The 23,388-nt window shown below is 35.5% G+C and overlaps 1 protein-coding gene across 4 annotated transcripts in view; it reads left to right on the top strand.

Annotated features, from left to right (window-relative positions):
• Nucleotides 1-23,388, top strand: part of ODAD2 (outer dynein arm docking complex subunit 2) — a 183,169-nt gene that overhangs the window by 87,424 nt on the left and 72,357 nt on the right. For all 4 annotated transcript variants that reach the window (XM_082740871.1, XM_082740870.1, XM_082740869.1 and 1 more), the window contains one exon: nt 8,763-8,877. In XM_082740871.1, coding sequence (XP_082596997.1) covers nt 8,763-8,877 — 115 coding nt within the window. The remainder of the gene's footprint in view (nt 1-8,762; nt 8,878-23,388) is intronic.

Here is a 23,388-nt window from a genome sequence, read left to right as displayed (position 1 = left end):
ATTAATGGAACACTCAATATATATCTACATAGATACATATGAAAACTTAGGTTACTATGACTGGTATGAGGTTATATGTCATTGTGGTTTTGGTTTGCATCTCTCTGATGATGAGTGATGTTGAGTATCTTCTCATGTGTCTCTTGGCCATCTGGCTGTCTCCTATGGAGAAATGCCTATTCAGGTACTGTGCCTATTTTTTTTTTTATCAGATTATTTGTGGCTTTTTGGTGTTGATTTAAATTTCTTTAAATATTTTTTATATTAATCCCTTATCTGATACATTTTCTCCCATTTAGTAGGTTGCCTTTTTGTTTTGTTGATAGTTTCCTTTGTTGTACAAAAGCTTTTTAATGTCCTAATATTCATTTTCGGTTTTGTTTTCTTTGCCTGAGGAGAAAGATCCACTATACTTAAATTTTTTAAATTTTGGGATATTATCAGAGTGATTGTAAAAAAAAAAAAAAGCTGGACACCTACTTCCTTCTTATAGAAATTTCAGGTAATTAACAGATTTAAATATAAACAAAATGTTATAAGAGAACAAAAGAAATATTCCAGTTTTATTATGTTGGGATGTGGACTGCATAAGTAAAAGATCAAAATCATTAAAGAAATAATTGATAGATTCAGTTGTATAGGATTTTAAATACTGAAGAAGAACGAAAGAGAGAAAAGAAAAATCTCCTTTGCTTCCACTGGTAATGACCATTATAGTAACTCCTTACTGAACAAATTAGTAACTAAAGGGAAAGAATAAAACATTTATTCTGCCTTTCTATAGGATAACTAAGCCCCCAGTTGATGAGAGGAAGCTCTTCTTTATAAAAGAATGCCAGTTAATAAATAGAGTATACAAAATTCAAAAATCACTATAATTCCCAATAAAGTACTTATTTTAGGCAAGGATAATTAATAGATGCCAAAACTTTAAGGTAGGGAAAATGTTATTGGGACAGGACCTTCTTAGAATGACAAAGTGTCACCACACAGATTGTTATTCAGTGAAAATAGAAAGATATATCTTTATTAGGAAGATACATAGTGGTTATCAGGGTAATTAAATGACCAAACTTGGCATCACTGAGTGGGACAACTGATATTATGAGCCTCTGAACGTGTTGTGTGATGTGAGGTGCATAACATCAACTGTGATGTATTGTGCCCAAAATATGTAATTTGAATCAAAGTCAGATTTTAGTTCTAATTTCCTATTCAGAGAAAACACAGAGAATAGAAGGAAAAATTTAATGATACCTTGAGAAGGCAAACAAACTCTGTAGCACTTGATGTATTTAAAAAGTCAATGTCATAAAGATGTTCTATAATAAGAGAGACTAAGAAGACATATCAAAAATATAGGGCACAATCCTTGTTTGAAACCAGGTTTTGTTTATAAAGCTCTAAAGGATGTTCTGGGAGCAACTGGAAATGACTCTGAACTGGATACTTGATTAAATTACAGAACTATTTTTAAGTTTCTCAAGTATAACAGTGGTACAATGATAGCATAAAAGGTCATACGTACTTTAAAAGATGAAAATTTGAGTTGTGAATTGTTCTAGCTCTAACTTACTTGCAAATGGGTTAGAAAAAATGAATACACACCTACTGATAGATGATACAGACTTATTAGGTTTTGAATGTTGTGTCTATTGGTGTTTATTTTACCATTAAAAACTTAAGTATGTTTGGGATTTTCCATAATGACAAGAAGAGAAATTAAGACAAAAAATTGAAGTTTTTGCTCTTAATGGTTAGTTACTGATGCTGGTAACTAGTTTTCTTATTATCTGTGGATGTGGAATCAAACTGCCATAAATTTTATGGAGAACACTCTGTTTTGTATTAAAATTAACATATATAGAATCTTTTCTGAGCAATTCCATTCCTCAGTATTTGTCCTCAGAAAATAATCAGCGCATTGCAAAAGGATGCAAGGATGGCCTTTGCAATGTTATTTTTATTCCATTATTATGAAAACCAGAAGGAACCTAATTTCAATTAATAAAGGATTGTTCAAATATATTATAGTACAGCAATACTATCTTGTCATTAAAAATGATTATTATAAAAGAAAAAATGAAAGAAGATGGGATCAGGAGGGAGACAAACCATAAAAGACTCAATCTCAAAAAACAGACTGAGGGTTGCTGGGGGTAGGGGGGACGGGAGAGGGTGGTGGGGATATGGACATTGGGGAGGGTATGTGCTGTGGTGAGTGCTGTGAAATGTGTAAACCTGGAGATTCACAGACCTGTACCCCTGGGGATAAAAATACATTATATGTTTATTTAAAAAATGATTATTATAAATCCATATTCTATGTCATATTCGTTGACATAGGATTTCTGTTACATATATTGAATTAAAAAGACATTATAAAACAAGTTAGAGTGAGTGGAATGGGTGTCTCATCATTGTGGTGACCATAAATATTAATATTTGCATTGGTGCATTTTGCTCTCTGTTTTGGGTAAACCATACCTCAGCTGCCTTTAATGAACTCATCTAAATCATGCATATTTTTTTCAGAGAAGAAAGAAAAGATAAATTATGTTTTATTTGTTTATACAACCAACACATCATACAGGCTTGGTTAGGCACTCTACTTCCGTTTTCTCATCTACAACAGTAGATGTTCTCTAAGATCCAATACTAATACTGGATGACTACAATGATGACTGCATAACTTTCATTTAGTGTTGATTGAAAAAGATGGTTCTCCGTGCCAGGGACAAGGACCAGAGTACCCTTCTTAGCTCCACGCTAGCTTTCCTCACCCCTTCAGGGTGACTGCCACATGTCACTGTTGCATGGACAGTCTCCTTCACCCTCCTAGCTCCATCCCACCACACTTTTCTGGTTCATTTTTCTCCAGTCACCTTTCAACATTTCATATAATGTGCAGATTTCACTTTTATTCTATGTCTTTTCCCAAAAGAATATTAGTTCCAAGAAAGCAGGGATTTTCTGTTTGCTTTCAAGGTGGAAAAATCCCCAGTGCCTCAAAAATTAGCTGGTACCTGATAGGCACACTTTTAATATTTACTGTAAGAGTGATTTTTTTTTTTTTTTCTGAGAAAATGTTTCTGGGACTTTTCTAATCATATTGTTTATACAGCTATGAAAGGATAGATTATCATTCTGTGCTTTGAGGGCCAAGAAATTCTGAGACATAGCTTTGCAGAGGCTGTCACACTTATTTCTTTCCTTCAAATTTGGTCTCCCATAGAGTCTTTAACATAATACCTAGAGAGGTAATCATAAAAATGTAGAGAATCATTATAAAAAAGTAAAATTCTTTTCTAATTATAGCTTTTCATGGAGATGATCATTTCATTCTGACATCCTTTTTATTTTTCCATTTTTACTGAGTTGCCAACTTGGCTTCAAAATGTATAGATTTCAGCTGCATCCATTAATGTGGTGTAAGAATATCATGTTTTCCCAGGCTAACCACAATTTAGTGGGAATCACTGTCAGATAATAATATTTATCAGTGAACTTCTCAATGAAAATTGTGAAATTTTTAGAAATGATATAAAATTATAGTTTCAAAATAGTTGCATTGACATTGCCAAAAAGAAACTCTACTGTGGCTGTGCCTATTGTGTGGGCACAAACTCTTCACTTTTCTTCATATATATGTCCTCAAGGAGCAGGCAAGCTAGCCAGACTTCTTAACAATCTTAGCAAATGTTATTATAACAACAACAACAACAAAACTGAGAAAGATAACAAGCAGCTACATCATTTTTGGTTTGTTTGGGTTTGCTTAATAGCCAGAGTATGAATATGTATTCATCCTTCTAGAACTATTATTTTTCCAGCCACACAGTTTGACTTCTATGATAAAATTGAAAGTTTTGAAAACAATTCAGTTTTGTTTATAATGTCAAAGAATTAATGTAAAATTCAACTGATAAAAAAAATGGGAAGAGCTTACCTACTACTGGAAGTGAATTCAGAGCAAGATGCCAATCAGATTTTTAAAACTATACAAAAGGAGATAAACCTGTTGCAATGGACAGTGGGTGTTAATTAATGCCACCTATAAGCCCATTGTTGTATATGAAAAAGCAATAGAATTATAAAGAAATTCTATGAAAATGCACTTTCAACTAAAGATGACTTCAAGTGAAGACTTACTCTAATGGTTAGATTTAGAACTTGAATAGGTACTTTGCAAAAATGAGGTTAGAAATGAATGTATTTGTGGTGGGAGAGATTTTTGATTCATGGAGCAAAGTCTATCTTGTTTCATGTCCATTTAACCAATATTCACTGGCTGTGGTAGCATGCTGGAAGTATAGTAGGTGGTACATGAGTTCTGCAGTCAAGGAAATGACACAATAATTATAACAATAAGGGGGGGAGGTGACAGGATGTGATGAGCTCTGGGTGTTATATACAACTGATGAATTATTGAACACTACATCTGAAACTAATGATGTTCTATATGTTGGCCAATTAAATTTAAATCAAAATTTTTTTAATTTTAAAAATTTAAAATTTAAAAAATAATAATTAAGGGGGAGGTAAGCATACACACATGGCTACAAGGCAAAGCACTGTGTCATGAATATCAGAAAGGGGGACAGCAAAACTCAAAAGAGGCTCAAGGTGGGAGAAAGCAGAGGATCTATGGGAGACGTTTTGTTACAGACCTTACAAGACGGACTATTACAGCAAGAGGGCAACAGCATAGGGAAAGGCTTATATTTTGAGAGAATTTCTGTAGTCCATGAGTAGTGTCTCCCCTTTGTGTTCTGATGGAACCCCGTGCACCCATCTATTTTAGCATTTATCATAATGGAATATAATGGTTTCTTTGTCTCCCACTAGACTGTACTTTCCTGAAATACTTAAAATCCTCTGTATTTGAAGATTCTGTATTTGTGAATTCATATCCCAGCAAAAATGTATTGGTAGACTCCAAATCAATACATAGATAGATACATAGAGCACTTTGGCTGTTATTCACAGACCTGTGCAGAGCAGGGAAAAATCTGAGTCTTCTCATGCACCTGTCCAGCTGACGGTGAACAAGACTAGACTCTCTCTTGTTTCAGCTCTCCTACTGCAAACAAGTGTCTTTTTACAGCCTGTGAAGTGCCATATGCTTCACATGTTTGTGTTTTGAGTTGGTGGTTTTGCTGTTTAAAATGATTCCTTTTTCTTTTTTATAAACATATATTTTTATCCCCAGGGGTACAGGTCTATGAATCGCCAGGTTTACACACTTCATAGCACATACCCTCCCCAATGTCCATAACTCCACCACCCTTTCCCTACCCCTGGAAACCCTCAGTTTGTCTTGTGAGATTAAGAGTCTCTTATGGTTTGTCTCTCTCCCAATCCCATCTTGTTTCATTTATTCTTTTCCTACCCCCCAAACCCTCCATGTTGCCTCTCAACTTCCTCATATCAGAGAGATCATATGATTAATGTCTTTCTCTGATTGACTTACTTCGCTCAGCATAATACCCTCTAGTTCCATCCATGTCATCACAAATGGCAAGATTTCATTTCTTTTGATGGCTGCATAGCATTCCATTGTATATATATACATACCACGTCTTCTTTATCTGTTCTTCTGTTGATGGACATCTAAGTTCTTTCCATAGTTTGGCTATTGTGGACATTGCTGCTATAAACATTCGGGTGCATGTGCCCCTTCGGATTATCCAGTATTTCTGTATGCTTAGCATTTATGAGCAAACACCTGAATATTGGGAATGAGTAGGAAAAACCAGCTCATTGAAAATGTTAAAATACTGAGTTTAGGAGTCATTGTTGTTGTTGTTGTTTTGTTTGTTTGTTTTTTAAAGATTTTATTTATTTGACAGACAGAGATCACAAGTAGGCAGAGAGGCAGATGGGGGTGGGGACAAGGTTCCTTGCCAAACAGAGAGCCTGATGCAGGGCTCAATCCCAGGACTCTGAGATCATGACCTGAGCTGAAGGGAGAAGCTTAACCCACTGAGCCACCCAGATGCCCCCACAGGAATCAGGGTTTTAATACCACACAGGTAATGGGAAGCCATTGGAAATTTTCTCCTGGGACTGCAAACATTGATTGAATGTGCCAGATGGTGTGATGGAGAGAATATAATATACCTGGGGACCTTCTCTCAAAGAGCTACTACAGAAGCTCCAAAGGCCCTTTAGGAAGATTAATTTCACAGGAAATCATAGGATGGGTAGAACTGAGAGAAACTGAAGACGCGAATCCAAGGATATTTCTACCACCACCATCCTGACATGATGTGATAAAGACCAGAACTAGGGTGCTGGCAAGAGGAAGGGGGAAGTAAGGGGAGACTATCTGGCTTTCTTTTCTTTTCTTTAAAGATTTTGTTTATTTATTTGAGAGAGAGTACACACAGGTGAGCAGGGGGAGGACAGAGGGAGAGAAGATCTCAAGCAGCCTCTGTGCTGAGTGTGGCCCCACTGTAGATCTTGATCTCATCTCCCTAAGATCATGATCTGAGCCGAAATCAAGAGTTAGCCACTCAACCAACTGAGCCACCCAGGTGTCTCAATACTTGGCTTATTATGAAGTCAGCAGTAAATAACTTGATATAGAGAATGAAGGAGATGGAAGGGACAGAGTTAAATCCCGTAGTTTGCTACGGATTTTGTTAGCTCCTGTTTAAGCAAATGTCTTCCAATCATGTTTCCCTCATCTAAGTTTATTACTCTGTGCTGTGCTGAGTCTTTTAAGGCATCTTTGATGGGGTCACAATCCTCCTCTGTTACAACTAAGCATCCGATGAGTTAGTTGCCTAGGGTTTGGGGTGATGACTGTGAACAGTAGATGTAGTTTTACAATCAACAGTGAATTTTTAAAGTTAATTGTGAAATTTTGCCTGGGGGGAGGTGGATGCACACTGAATTATCCCTTCAAAAAAAAAAATCTGGAAATGTGTGCCATGCAAATGACTTCTGCTCTACTGTGAAGTTATATCCAACTCTGTACAGTTAAATATTACTAATGCAAATTTTACTGCTACATTTGCAAGAAGGGAGAACAGACCTATTGTTCATTGAGAAATTGCATGTGAAAAAATACAGAGATCCAAGATCAGCAATTATGCTTTCAGCACTATATGTAAAGCAGTAAGGTGGTTGACCTTTGTAAAGTAAATCCTTCATTATGAAGTGCTCAGTGTCATTCTTTACAGTTTCCATCAGTTCAGAAATAAAACTTTCTCTCTCAGCTTGATATTGACAGCTTCAGATTTGGAAAGTTATTTAGTTAAACTTCAAGTTAAAATACTTTCTCAATGTGTTTTTTTCTTACTAAAAGTCATTTTCTAAAGAGACAATCTGTACCTTACTACAAGTTATTTGCATTACCAACTAATTTATAAGGTTATGCAAAGCTGATTTCATACTTGGACTCTTTGAAATAGCATATTTTTCCCCCTGGCAAACTCATCTCAGATAATCAAGAAATGTAGTTGTCTTTATGTCAATTTTTAAGAAAGAATTTGAATGGCATTCTAAGCTAGTAGTATTTATTCTATCTGTGGCTAAATACTACATGTGTTTAACTCAACCTGAGATTAAAAGTCAAAGGAGTTTTGATGCTCTTTATCATTTTTCATCTGCTTTCAGTTTAACATATCTTTCTGAACAAAGCCATGTTTGTAAAGGATATTAAGTTTCATTTGGCCACCTTCTCAACTGCAAGTGTACTCAATGGACCTTAATGCAAGGTTATGCTCCCTGGACTGATTGATATATAAACAGAAGACAGATGGTGTAGAGATGACTCTGATGATAATTCATTTTTCAGCTAGTCATGAAGATATTTTGATTACAGTGTGTTTAAGTAATTATAACACAGTCTGCAATGTTAGTCTTGCTGAGAAGGGAGCACATGGAAAACAAGTTACGTGTTATCCATGCCTAACAAAGGGTGCACTGTGGTGTAATGATTTTAATTCCTAATGCTAGATTAGGACTGGAGGAGTTTAAAATATGTCATACAGTAAGGTAAGTCAATTAAACATAGACCAAATAAAAAATGTAACTTCACATTTTGAGGCATAAATATTTGTTTTGGAAAGTATATAGATGTTACTATATGAAAGAAACCAGTATTTTGACATTTAGGTAACAGTCTGTGTACAGCTAATTAAAAAATTACATGACTTGATTTTAAGTTTATGTGAATCGTAATTATCATGGAGCTTGCTTTCGGTGTCATGAAATTAAAACTGAAATCAGAGAGCTGACAGTTCAGTAGCACCTCTGTTCCTGCTGTTGTTAGAGTTTTTTTTTTTTGTTTTTTGTTTTTTGTTTTTTTTAAGTTGGCTCCACACCCAGCATGGAACCCAACATGGGGCCTGAACTCAGACCCTGAGATCAAGAACTGAGCTGAAACCAAGTCAGCCACTTAACCGACAGAGACACCCAGGCTCACCTGGTGTTGTTGAAGTTTTTAAAGAAAATCTAAGGGGCACTGAGGTGGCACTGAGATGGTTAAGCATCTGCCTTTGGCTCAGATCATGATCTCCAGGTCCTGGGATGGAGCCCCCTGTTGGGCTCCCAGCCCAGCAAGGAGTCTGCTACTCATGCTTTCTCTCTGTATCTTTCTGTCTCAAATGAATAAATAAAATCTTTTAAGAAGGTCTAAAGTCAAAATGTCAAAAGGAGAATAATTAGAACTGTATGGCTAGATAGGCCATTTAAGTTTTCATTTCTACGTACTAATTACAGTTTTTACTTCTTTTTTGGTCTCACAACAGGATAATTGATCGCTTAGATGGAGTTCGTTTGTTGTGGTCTCTGTTGAAAAATCCTCACCCAGATGTGAAGGCCAGTGCAGCTTGGGCCCTCTGTCCCTGCATCCAAAATGCTAAGGTAAGAACAGACTATAAATCAATCCCTCTAGAATCTCTAATACGATATTGAATAATGTCACCACAAGTCACTACTTGCTTTTGACTTACTTTTGGTCTGCCCTACGTGGTAGAAAAGAGTGTTGAATGTTCATGCCAAAATAATTTTTGAGCAATTCCTTTTCCTGGTTAGTTTTTAAATGCCAAATGAAACTGGGCTCAGGTGGCAGTGCTTAACAAGTTGTACCTGGCTGGTGCAACTGAAACAGGTATGCCAGTCAAGAGGAAGAGAAATTGACTGTTCTTATCTCTTGGGTGATCAGAAAATTGTATTTACCTGCTACTTTAAGAAGCATAAAATTGCCTGAAATTTGACAGTGAAAGATAACTAAGTTCTTTGTTACCTTGAAAAAGGAAAATAATTTCATGAATCCCACTTTTCTTTATCAGTAAAGACTAGCTATAAAATCCATAAATAAAATTTTTACATGACAAAAAAAGAGATTGAACTGGAAGAATTTTAGCTCTTCATTTGTAAATTTTATTATTTTCTGTAAATATCTCTTTTCAGCCTCTTTCTATTTTCTTTAAAATTTTTTTCTGTTGATTTAGAAATTGCCTTTTCAGATCCTTGTTGCTAGAGATATTTTTCTCTGTTGAATATTTTTATCTAAAAGGATTTTACTCCTATAATCAATTTAACATGACTCTAAATATCATCCTAAGTATTTGTGACTGAAATAATCTTTTGTAAAAAGTGAATTGTTATGTGTACTAATAATAGAGGAGACCTATTACAAATTAGTCAATAGAACAATATTTTTATAATAGCAAAATAAATATAAAATATAACATAACAATATTTTATAATGTAAAAATAAAAACACCTCAAATGTCAACCTACAGGAAGATGGACAACAGGGTGATTCTATGGTCATATAATATCATAAAACGCATATCTCTCTCTCCCCCTCCACACCTCCACACCAATAAATGAATCAATAATATACAATAAATTTAATAGAAAAGACTAATAGTAGGTCTGACTGAGTAATTATCTCAAAGATAAAGTCTAGTAAATAACTAAGAATGCAAAGTAAAAGTAAAAAGAAAACAGGACAAGAAAATACATGAAAGGAAAGAAAGCAATTGGAAGGCAGAAAAATAGTTTAAAAAAAAATGTAGAAAGTTTCTGTAAATTAAAGAGTTGAAGAAAGATCCTAGTCTTCAGATTGAGAAGATCTACTTAGTGTCAAGCACGAAAAACAAAGAAAGTTATCTATACCTTGATATAAATTCAAATTCGACATTTCCAGAAAATTAAAGAAAAGGAAAAAGTTACATAAGAACTAGGATCATACCGGTATTAGATTTAACATCATTCACAATAAATTGTAAAAGAAAATGGAACAAATCCTTTACTGTCTTCAGAGGAAAGTATTTTTATCCTGGAATTCTATATCCTATAAAAACTAGCATTCAAATGAGTGTGGAGTAAGGACAGAATAAAGACATTTTTCTTTCAGAAATGTCAAGACTCAGGAAGCTTATTCCCCATAAAACTTTTCTGGAAAAAAAAATTTAGACTATTTTCCACCAAAACAAAAGATTTAAAAAAGAGAATAACATTAGTTATAGAAACAGTAAGAAGCAAATAACTCACTGGAATTAATAGTTAAATATAAATTTGTGTTGCTAATATGGCTCTCAAATTTTATAAAATTTTTAAGAAAGAATTTTAAAGTAATGGCATAAAATAAAAATAAAGCAGATAGTATTATCACAGTAACAATCTGAATCTAAATTTCCAGATGAGTCCAAAAATGTATTAGTGTAAAGTATTGGGTAAATACATACTAAAGTTCTTTTCTTTTCCTGGAGAAGGTTGTTATAGATACTGGTTCATTCTCAATCATCATGAAAATTTAAATTTAAATACAGAACTTAATTTTGTTTCATCAGTGAGATACTATTTTGTGTATAGAGAACATTTCTACACAGTGCTGTTATTATATGTAAATTATGTCCTTTATTCTTATGGATTTAACTACAAATCTGCCTATTTACCTATTACTACCTGTTATAATACATTCTGTAAGAGACATTCCAATACTGTCATTTTCATTATCCCTGCCCAGGATTTCTGTCCTGAATATCTGACAATGCCAGCAACCTAAACTGAACCACACTCACACTAAACACAACCCAATATGTGTTGTTTAGCCCTTGGCCCCAAGGCCTCCACTGGTCCAAGTCACCATACAGGGACATGATATCTGCTTGCTCACTACTTTTACCAAGAACTACACTCCTCTACTCTATGCATTATCATTTAGGTAACACAAACATCTGAACAATTTTAAAACAAGAAGTGATGTGAGCAGATTAATTAGTTAGAAGATATGAGCGGGTGATTAATTAGGCTTGTGCAGTGGCCAGGTGTAAATAATTAGAATCTGACCTAACACAGCAGCAGTGTGGGCAAAGAGGAAGAGTCAGTATAAGAAATAATTGCAGGGGTGCAGGGTGGTTCAACTGGTTAAGCTTCGACTCTTGATTTCGGCTCAGGTCATGATCTCTGGGTTGGGAGATCAACCACCCTGGGCATGGAGCCTGCTGGAGATTCTATCTCTCTCTCTCTCTCTCCCCTTCTGCCCTTTCCCCACTCTGTTTCTCTAAAAATAAAAAGGAAAGAAAAAAAGAAAATGCTTGTAAAGTAGATTCAGATATTGGTGAGTGATTGGTTGTTGGCTGTGAGAAGGAGGTCAAGAGAGAGTTTGAAATTTCGTTTTTGTTGTTGTATTTTAACTTTGACAACTAAGAAATAATAACTTTACAAAACATGAGTAGAACATGATGTCAGGCAAAGATGGTGGATTTGTTTTCATCCAGGTAGAGATATCCAGTCATTTGAGTATACGAACCTGGGTATCTGGAAGGAACTCAGGACAAGAGATGGCTATGTGAGGATTATCAGCATGTCAGAAGTAGCTGAAGTCTGAAGAATAAAGGACAGGCAGAGGGTGGGGAGTGAGGAGAGAAGGACAAAGAGAAGTCATAGAAGACTAAAGAGTGATAAGATAGATTTCTATCACAGAGGGTGACAAGAAAGCCAAGAAAGGAAACAAATTCAAGAATGGGGGGGGGTAGTAATATTCAAAAATATGATTTTCCCCGGAGGTCATTTACCTTTGAAAATTGAAACAAGTACATTAAATATGAGAAACGGGGTCATCATTCATAGACATTTTAATTGAGAAGAAAGGATTTAAGTCAGATGGCAGTGGGGTGAGAAATTAATTCAGGGCAGAAATAGATATAAAAAAGGTTAGTAGTTCTTACCAGAAATTCTTACCAGAAGTTAGTAGTTCTTACCAGAAAGTTAGAAGTTCTTACCAGAAATAGATATAAAGAAGGTTAGTAGTTCTTACCAGAAGTTCTTACCAGCTGTTAAAAGGAGACTGTATGAAGTCCAGAAGATACCTCAGGTTTAAGGGAATGATTAATATGGGAAAGGTATGAGAGAGAGGGAGAGGGTATTTGTGTAGCAGATCTAGGAAGGGAGGGAGGAAAGAGGAGGAGGGAGGGAGGAAGGAAGAGCTCTAAATATTCCTTAATTTTTACAAGCACATTGCTCTGTGGAGTGTACAAAAACTTGTGGAGTGCCAACCAAAAGGATAGTTCTAGAATGCATAATTTCTACGAGTGAGTCCACTGAGAGCAAGCCAGGAGAACTCCGATAAATACTGAAAACGGCAATGTGTTATTTCATTCAGGTGACATATACATAAACAACCTCCAGTCTGTCTGTCTGTCCTCACTGAATTTAAAAGTCAGAAAATTGTCAAAAAGATCTGGATTAATACCTTTATCTAAATTTTAAAAATTTAAGTCAGACTTTTCCTAGTTGACAGTAAGTATAATTTGGATGATTATTTCAACGAGGACTGGTATTTCTGATTAGGTAATATAGAAGACATATTCATAAATTGAATTAACTAAATATTCAAAGTAAACATTTTGATGACCTATATGTCAGAAAATATATCTTCTAGGACTGAATTTATGGTGAACAGTTTTAGATGTCAATTTGCAATAGAGAGATACATATCTTTTCAAAAGTGCATTGGGATATGTGAGAAAAAAATTTTTTTTGAAGACTTTATTTATTTACGGGAGAGAGATTGAGTGTGAGAGAGTACAAGCAGGTAGCAGCAGGGAGAGGGAGAGGGAGAAGCAGACTCCCCACTGAGCAGGGAGCCTGTTATGGGGTTCCATCCCAGGGTCTTGGGACCTGAGCCAGAGGCAGATGCTTAACCAACTGAGCCCCCCAGGTACTCCTGTGAGCAAAAATTTTGAAGATTGTTTGTCTCATATATCAGGTATGGCCTGTGAAATTAGAAGGAAATTTAGAACATCTTTCCTCAAGAAAATAGCCTGATTTGCAAGGCTCTTTTGTCTTTTTGAAAAATCCTATTTTCTAGGATCAGGGTAAATGAATATTATATTGGTCTCTCTCCTTGCATCTTTATAGAACAAAACTCATCTTCCCAAGGTAGAAGGATATCTCAGGGGTAGAGTACAGAAAAGGTCATGTTCTCAGAAAGGCAAAAGGAAGAATGCACATTTATAATATTGAAAAATAGCATCTCATTACATATACAGATCCCAATTTATGATTTAAGATAGCTCTATCTAATAGAACTTTCAGTGATGATGGAAATGTGCTCTTCAGAATGGCAACCATTAGCCCCCTCTGGCTACTGAGCACTTGAAATGTAACTAGTATGACTAAGGAACTGAATTTTTAATTATATTAAGCTTTAACTTAATTAAATTATTCAAGTTAACTTTAATGAACTTAAATAGCCACATGTAGCTAGTGGCTGTTGTTTTAGATAGCCCAAATCTAAGATACACAAATAATGGAGGGTTGTTTTCTTTAGAGCAACCCCTATAGAGAGCTGTAAACCTCAAGATTTACATGGTTACGTATGGTTACATGTTCACTATGTAAAATTTAGAAAGTAAATAAAAACAAGGAGATTTATGAGTTTATTCTCACAATTTAAAAATGTTTTATAATTAAAAGCAAGGGAAAAAAAAATACCCGTAATTTCAGTACTTGGGGCTAACCATCATTAAGAATTAGACAGGGGTTTTTTCCTTAACAATGAATTGTGAACATCTCTCTTATTCTCTGCATATGTCTTTCCATATCCCTGTCTAGTTTCCTTGGCTGTATAGTATTTTGTTGTATGTCCACATCATAATGTTTTATGCAATCAGATTTCCAGTGTTAAAGAAGAATGAGGTTAGTGAAACAAAAATTTTAACTTAAGCTTTTCTAAAATATTCTTTTCACATAGAGAGAGAAAATTAAGTTACCTCTGATCCACTGGTAAATCACAGTTTCCAAGGGTTTAATCCATGGTTTCCATTAAATAGTTAAAAAGTATGGCCCCACGAAAAAGAAGACACCACAAAAAAGAACAACAGGCCAATATCTCTCATGAGAATAGATACAAAAATATACAACAAAATACTAACAAACCAAATCCAACAATGTATTTTTAAAAAATCATACACCATGATCTAGTGGGATTTATTCCTAGGATGCAAGGGTGGCTAATATTCACAAAATAATCAATGTGATATGTCACATAAATAAGAGAAAGGATAAAAATCATATCATTTTAAAAGATGTTTTTTCACATTCAACAAAGTACAACATCCATTCATGATATAAGTTCTCTGCAAAGCAGGTCTAGAGGGAACATATTTCAACATAATAAAGGCCTTAAATGAAAAGCCCACAGCCAACATCATGCTTATTTGAAACACTAAGCACTCTTCCACTAAGGTCAGGAATAAGACAAGGATGTCTTTTATTCAACATGGTACTGGAAGTCTTAGCCACAGCAGTTAGACAATATAAAGAAATAAAAGACATTCAAATTTTAAGAAAGATTCCACAAAAAAAAATTACTAGAACTGATAAATGAATTCAGTAAAGTCACAGTATATAAAATGAATGTACAGAAATCTGTTGTATTCCTATATACCAGTGATGAGGCAGCAGAAAACAAACCCATTCACAACTGTACCAAAAATAATAAAATATTTAGGAATAAACTCAATCAAAGAAGTGGAAGACCTGTTCTCTGAAAACTATAAAGTAAAAATAATGCCCGAGTGGAATATGTTGTAGTTATTAATAATTAGCAAGTGGACTGGGTTTATACTTCTCAATCACTTACATTTGAGTTTTTTGATTGGAAGAGATTCGTGACAATACATGAATAGAATAAAATTAAAAGTTAAGATCAATGTAATATAATTAATATAATATTAAAAGTTAGTGATTTCACTTAATCTCCAGGCATATCAAATAACTTCATTAAGTCAACAATATTATTTAGCATTGTTCGCCAAACCCTATGTAGGTACACATTACATTTTGTATGCCTTTTTTTTTTTTTTAATTTTTTATTTTTTATAAACATATATTTTTATCCCCAGGGGTACAGGTCTGTGAATCACCAGGTTTACACACTTCACAGCACTCACCAAAGCACATACCCTCCCCAATGTCCATAATCCCACCCCCTTCTCCCAAACCCCCTCCCCCCAGCAACCCTCAGTTTGTTTTGTGAGATTAAGAGTCACTTATGGTTTGTCTCCCTCCCAATCCCATCTTGTTTCATTTATTCTTCTCCTACCCACTTAAGCCTCCATGTTGCATCACCACTTCCTCATATCAGGGAGATCATATGATAGTTGTCTTTCTCTGCTTGACATTTTGTATGCCTTTTTAAAATCATCTTAACATGAATGCATAGCATTAAGCAATTAAGTTTCCCAGTGTTAAACTACAGAATGAGGTTAGAAAAAACAATTGAGCCTTTCTAGAGTATTCTTTCACATACAGAGAGAAAGTAAAGTTATCTCTGACCTATTGGTAGAAATTCAAACGAGTAGGTCAGGGAGTGTTTTATAATTGACATTGTGTCGTAAGTTAAAGGGCACTGTTTTCCATAGTGGTATGTAAAATAATTGTACATTTTATAATCAACGGCCTTTTGGGTTAGCTGAAATAATATAGGTAAAGATACTTGTCAATGCCTGTATGGGAGGTTATGTGTACTTGGAACTCTTGGAGTGTCATGTGTCTTATTTTATAACACCATCCAAAACTTATCCCACTCAATTATATTCAATTTAGCATTTTCAAGTAGCAGTTTGGATACGCAGTTGTTTTTAGGTGAATAAAGTTGTTTTCTTTTTTTTTTCTTTTTTTCTTTTTTTTATTTTTTATAAACATATAATTTTATCCCCAGGGGTACAGGTCTGTGAATCACCAGGTTTACACACTTCACAGCACTCACCATAGCACATACCCTCGCCAATGTCCATAATCCCACCCCCTTCTCCCAACCCCCCTCCCCCCAGCAACCCTCAGTTTGTTTTGTGAGGTTAAGAGTCACTTATGGTTTGTCTCCCTCCCAATCCCATCTTGTTTCATTTATTCTTCTCCTACCCACTTAAGCCCCCATGTTGCATCACCACTTCCTCATATCAGGGAGATCATATGATAGTTGTCTTTCTCTGCTTGACTTATTTCGCTAAGCATGATACGCTCTAGTTCCATCCATGTTGTCGCAAATGGCAAGATTTCATTTCTTTTGATAGCTGCATAGTATTCCATTGTGTATATATATACCACATCTTCTTGATCCATTCATCTGTTGATGGACATCTAGGTTCTTTCCATAGTTTGGCTATTGTGGACATTGCTGCTATAAACATTCGGGTGCACGTGCCCCTTTGGATCACTACGTTTGTATCTTTAGGGTAAATACCCAATAGTGCAATAGATCAATGGAACAGAATAGAGAGCCCAGAAATAGACCCTCAACTCTATCTATGGTCAACTAATCTTCGACAAAGCAGGAAAGAATGTCCAATGGAAAAAAGACAGCCTCTTCAATAAATGGTGCTGGGAAAATTGGACAGCCACATGCAGAAAAATGAAATTGGACCATTTCCTTACACCACACACAAAAATAGACTCAGAATGGATGAAGGACCTCAATGTGCGAAAGGAATCCATCAAAATCCTTGAGGAGAACACAGGCAGCAACCTCTTCGACCTCAGCCGCAGCAACATCTTCCTAGGAACAACGCCAAAGGCAAGGGAAGCAAGGGCAAAAATGAACTATTGGGATTTCATCAAGATCAAAAGCTTTTGCACAGCAAAGGAAACAGTTAACAAAATCAAAAGACAACTGATAGAATGGGAGAAGATAAAGTTGTTTTCTAATGAGATTGTAAGTTCTGAAGGAGAATAGAGGCAGGACACATTTTTTTTTTTTTAATATGCTGGGCGTACAGCTTGCAGTAAAATAATGGAACCAGAAGAGATCTTGCCAGATATTTTGGTCCATTCTTCCCTCCTCCTCCCCACCCCTCCCCTTTACAGGTAAGTTAATGACTCAACTTTCAAGGAAAGATTGCCTTTTATTTTTAAGAAAGGATTTTTACATTTTTTTTCACAGAAGATGTTTTGCAAGTCATTTAGGCTGATTAACTTTTATGAATGATAGGATTTGGCACCATTCTGAAATAAAGAACCTCCTTTCTGGATTAACAGCACTGACAGAAATGCGGCAGAAATCAGCCATTGTCAGTTTGGCTAAGAGCACCACAAATGGGAAGAGAGCACAAGCCAAGCCTTCAGACAAATTATGGCTATTTCGGGGTCCCTGCCACGTCTGTCAGGCATCATGAAACCTAAGCACACTAGGTTTGAGTCCATGTGGCATGGATATGGTGAAATGTCAACTGTTCAAAACAGATGTTACCCATTTTTTTATATTTTTAACAGCAAGTATATTAGAACACATTTTCAGATCTATCTGTTAAGAAAATGAGATGTGAAAATCAGTCCTAGTGAATGTATTGCATCTTTTCTCACAAAGGAATATTTAAAGTTACTGATAAGGGAATGAGAGCGAATTGTGGGATCATTGAGACAAAGATTCATAATGTAATTTTGCATTGCTGCTGCCTTATAGTTGTTAGATACATAAAACAAATGGAATGTGAGATCTTCGTGGTAAGGAGTTTGGACACTTTCACCACTAGACCAGTGTCTTAATTAGAAAGCATAAAATTGTTCTTCATTTTTGAGAAGGTTAGTATAAAATAGTTATACTATTTTATAATAGTAAAATAATAGTAAAAAAAAGCTTCCCACTGGTAAAGAAAATGTGCTTGGTGAAAAAGGTATGTTTGGTAAGCTTAATAATTATTTGCCCATTCTTTATATGACTGGGAAATCAGAATGTGAAATATGAATCAGTTTTATGGTCATATATAAAACTTGAAACACTAAGACAGAAAATAAGCATTGCGTGCCAGAAAATTACCTAGTGTTCTTCAATCTATCGAGAACTGAGGAACAGAAGGCTGAACTAAAGTGAACTAACCACAAAAAATTCACTGCACATTTTTCTAAGTCATTTTATTTAACCATGTGCCATTTTAAGGGGAGTTTTTTGTGTCAGGCTTAGGGAAAGTTTGTTGTTGGTTGTTGTTTTTGGCTTTTGGTTTTTTTTTCCAATTAAGCTTGCTACAAAGGATAGAGAGCCCAATGACCTCTATAGTAATGTTATTTAGTAAATTTCATGAGTGCAAGTATGGTTGCAGACAATTAAGTACTTTGTGAAAAGTGTGAAAGATTTGTAAATGGAAGTGAAAAGCTGTTCCTTTCAAGCTGAATGATCAAACACATTTTTTGGGAAAAACTGGTTGAACAGGTGTTCAGTATTACAAACTTGTGATGTAAAGAATGCAACAGCTGAGTCTGGCAAAAATCCATGCATTAAATTCTTTGTTCTTAAGAAGCAAAACTCTGCTGCAGAAAGTCAGCTCAAATTTGTGCTTTGTGAACAATAAGGTATTGAAAAATACAGAAACTCATATGAAGAATATATAATTGATATATCACTTCTAATTACTTGTCTTCTACCGTTTGTAAGAATCATTTTCTTTCTTAAAATATCATTGCATTTTTATGTTGTTTGTTTGCCTTTTTATAAGGCAAATTATATTAAAATATTATGTTATAACCACCACTTAAAAATTAAATAGAAAACGGGTATTCTCATTTTAGAATAAATACCCTGCATGTATAGTAAGCCAGTTGTAGAATTAAGAAGAAAACTCAATCTGTCTTCCAAATCAGTAATATATCCATGAGATCATTTGGCTTTGTAACTTTCCTAAACTTAATTTTGCTACTTGTTTAGAAAATAATGTCTGTTTCTGAATTTTGATCTTGGAGGAAAATAATTGCTAGTAATTTCAAAACCAGTGGCCTAAGGATCTCCTCCAAGCAGAGCAGCTAATCAGAGACATTTGAGAATGATTCCCCAAAAGAGAAGAGAAAAAGTTACTTTCTGTGAGATTGGAATACATGCTTAGGTAATTTTAACCAGGAATGTTGAGTCGTGAGTGTGGATGAGGCCAGCTTCCTAGCTCCAGGTGTGACAGAACACAGCTGATCAAACAGGACAGAAATCTGACATCACTCTTTGTTTAACTTCAGCCGTCCAATGACCCATGCCCAATCAGGAAGCCAAAGAGAAGCTGGAGAAGGCATGTGTAGGGGTATAGTTTCATACTTAAGAATACTGCCATAAGCACAGTTTGTGAGCTTTGATTTGATCAGGTTTGGGCCCTAGAACGTAGAGCTGTCCAACAATGTGCCAAACAGGCTACACTGTTTTGTTTTGTTGTTTTGTATTTTTAATTTAAAATCTCTTTAAAAGTTATCTGAGTTTGTGTTCTGCCTGCTTCGTTGGGGTCTGCTATCATTTTTAAGTCACCAAATCGTTCAAAATATACTTATCTGGCCCCCAGTTCTTAAAATCCTAAAAGATTAAAGTGAACCGTATTACAAATATCTTTTCTGTATGCCAAATTTTCAAGTGGGGACATGAAGGACCAAAACAATAGTGAGGGTGTTAAACAGCTTATTTTCAGAATACAGCTGGAAGAACCATCATCTAAAGTCAAATCTGTTGCTTACACCTGGATTCTTCGCTTGCTCTACTATTGCTCTCTCATTCCATGTGCTTCTCAGACCCTACTCCAAAAAGGGCTGCAAGGCAGGTTGCTAGTCCCGGAAGGGATGGAACTGACAGAGGTATTAATACACCAAATGGAAAGTTACAACCAAAGCTATAACCTTTTTTTTTTTTTTTAATTTAAATTTTAGTTAACATACAGGGCAATATGGGTTTCTGGAGTAGAAGTCAGTGATTCATCACTTACATACACACCCAGTGCTCAAGAGTACCCTCCTTATGCCCATCACCCATCTAGCCCATCCCCCAGCCCTGTCAATTTGTTCTCTATCATTAAGACTCTCTTGTGGCTTGTTTCCCTCTCTCTTTTTCCTCCCCATTCCCATATGTTCATCTATTTTCTTTCTTAAATTCCACATATGAGTGAGATCATACGGTATTTGTCTTTCTCTGACTGACTTATTTCACTTAGCATAATACACTCTAGCTCTATCCACATCATTGTAAATGGCAAGATTTCATTCTCTTTGATGGCTGAATAATATTCCATTCTCTATCCATTCATCAGTCAATGGACATTTGGTCTCTCTCTGTAGTTGGGCTATTGTTGATAATGCTAAGGTATAGCCTATTCTAAACAGGCATGTACAAAATCCTGCCAACAATTAGCTATTTGTGAAACCATTTAACCATCTTATTTTGAAAGTATAGTTATTAATTATGAAATTAAATTAATTTATCAAATTATTTTATTAAATATTATTAAATTATTAATTAAATTAATTATCCCATCCATTAAATTGATCATATCATTATGTCCACCTCAGCCAGAAACTCCCAGGATCACATTGTACTTTGTTGCCATTAGATATTGTACCATCTCAAAATTCACTGACTCAGAAATCTGAGACACAACTTTAAATCCCTCCATTTCTCTAGACACACATCATCATATAAGAAGTAGCCACAGGGGCACCTGGGTGGCACAGTGGGTTAAGCCTCTGCCTTCAGCTCGGGTCGTGATTTGGGGGTCCTGGGATCGAGTCCCGCATCGGGCTTTCTGCTCGGCAGGGAGACTGCTTCCTCCTCTCTCTCTCTCTGCTTGCCTCTCTGCCTACCTGTGATCTCTCTCTGTCAAATAAATAAAATCTTAAAAAAAAAAAAAAAGCCACAGGCAGTAGTTAGTAGTAATGTTTTCCTGCCTCCTTTCATGAATGTGGAAGCCCTTGTTTACCCCTATTTTTAAGAAGTGAAATAGATTTGAGTTCCATGCCCAGAATACTTATATTATCCTGCTTCTAGACCTGAACTCAACATGCTCATAACTTTAGCTTCACTATCCTTTCGATTCTTTTCTCCTAGAATTTTTATCGTTCAGCCTTATAACAGGTCCTTATATCAGGTCCTTTACCCATTCTGAGTTAATTTTTTTTTTTTTAATATGGTAAAAGGTTAAGGTCCAGCTTCATTCGTTTTACATGTAGATATCCAATTTTCACAATACTATTTGTTGAAAAACTGTCCTTTCCCCCATTGAATGGTCTTGGCAACCTTGTCAAAAACCATTCGACAAAATAAATATCTAAGGGGGCACCTGGGTGGCTCAGTGGGTTAAGCCGCTGCCTTCGGCTCAGGTCATGATCTCGCGTCCGGGGATCGAGTCCCGCATTGGGCTCTCTGCTCGGCAGGGAGCCTGCTTCCTCCTCTCTCTCTCTCTGCCTGCCTCTCTGCCTACTTGTGATCTCTCTCTGTCAAATAAAAATAAATAAATAAATAAATAAATAAATAAATAAATAAATAAATACCTAAGGATTTGTATCTGGGTCTCTACTTTATTCTATGGTCTACATGTCTGTTTATATGTCAGTACCTCACTCCTTTAATGATCATAGCTTCGTAGTAAGTTTTGAAATCAGGACAACTTGAAATCAGGAGTCCAACTTGTCTTTCTTTTTCAAGATTGTATTGGCAGTTCAGGGCCCCTTAAAATTCCATATAAATTTTAGGACGAATCTATTTATTTATGCAAAAGAATGGGCTTTTGGTAGCGCTTGCTTTGAATCTATAGATCACTGTGGGTGGTATTGACATCTAAACAGTATTACATCTTCCAATATATGATCATGGATATCTTTTCATTTATTTGTATCTAATTTCTTTAGCAATGTTTTACAGTTTTCAGTGCAAATCTTTGGCTAAAAGTTAATTCCTGAGTATTTTATTCTTTTAGGTGCTATTGTAATTGGCACTGTTTTCTTAATTTCCATTTCATATTGTTCATTATTAGTATATAAAAACAACTGATTTTAAAAAAAACAACTGATTTTTACATATTGATTTTGTAACCTACAGTGTTGCTGAATTCAATTATTCTACTAGTTTATTGTAGAATTTAGGGCTTTCTACATAGAGGATCATGTCTTTTGTGAACAGAGATAATTTTTTTCTTCCTTTCCAATTTGGATTTTAAAATTTCTTTTTCTTAGGGTGCCTGTGTGGCAAGTTGCTTAAAAGTCCAACTCTTGGTTTTGGCTCAGGTCTCGATCTCAGGATTGTGAGATCAAGCCCCTCGTGGGGCTCGGCCTGGAGTTTGAGATTTTCTCCCTTTCCCTCTGCTTCCCACATTTGAACACACACTCTTGTGTTCTCTCTCTCTCTCTCAAGTAAATTTTTTTTTTAAAGATTTTATTTATTTATTTGACAGAAAGAGATCACAAGTAGACAGGCAGGCAGAGAGAGAGAGAGAGAGGGAAGCAGGCTCCCTGCCGAGCAGAGAGCCCGATGCGGGACTCGATCCCAGGACCCTGGGATCATGACCTGAGCCGAAGGCAGCAGCTTAATCCACTGAGCCACCCAGGCGCCCCTCTCAAGTAAATATTTTTTAAAAATAAAATTTCTTTTTCTTTTCTAATTGGACTCAGGTAGTCCAATTGGCTAGGACTTCCAGTATTATTTCAAATAGAAGTGGTGAAAACAGGCATACTTGTGTTGCTCCTGATCTTGGAAGAAAAATTTTCAGTCTTTCATCATTGATTATGATATGAGCTATGAGTTTTTTTCTATGTGGCTTTCATTATGTTGAAATAGTTTCCTTTTAGTCTGAGTTTATTGACTTTTTTTAAAAAATCATATAAGGGTGGGACACCTGGGTGGCTCAGTCAGTTAAGCATCTGCCTCCAGCTCAGGTCATGCATGATCCCAGGGTCCTTGGACTGAGTCCCACTTTGGGCTCCCTGCTCAGCAGGGAGCTTGCTTCTCCCTCTGCCTGCCACTCCCCCTGCTTGTGTTCTCTCTCTCTCTCTGACAAATAAAAATAAATAAAATATTCATATTCCTTCATCATTTGATTATGATGTATCTAGGTATATATATCTGAGTTTATCCTACTTGAAATTCATTAAGATACCTAAATATATAGGTTAAAGTTTTACATCGAATTT

The sequence above is a fragment of the Mustela nivalis genome (assembly GCF_964662115.1).
Source record: "Mustela nivalis genome assembly, chromosome: 7".
Lineage (NCBI taxonomy): Eukaryota > Metazoa > Chordata > Mammalia > Carnivora > Mustelidae > Mustela > Mustela nivalis.
This window is presented reverse-complemented; position numbering and strand designations above follow the sequence as displayed.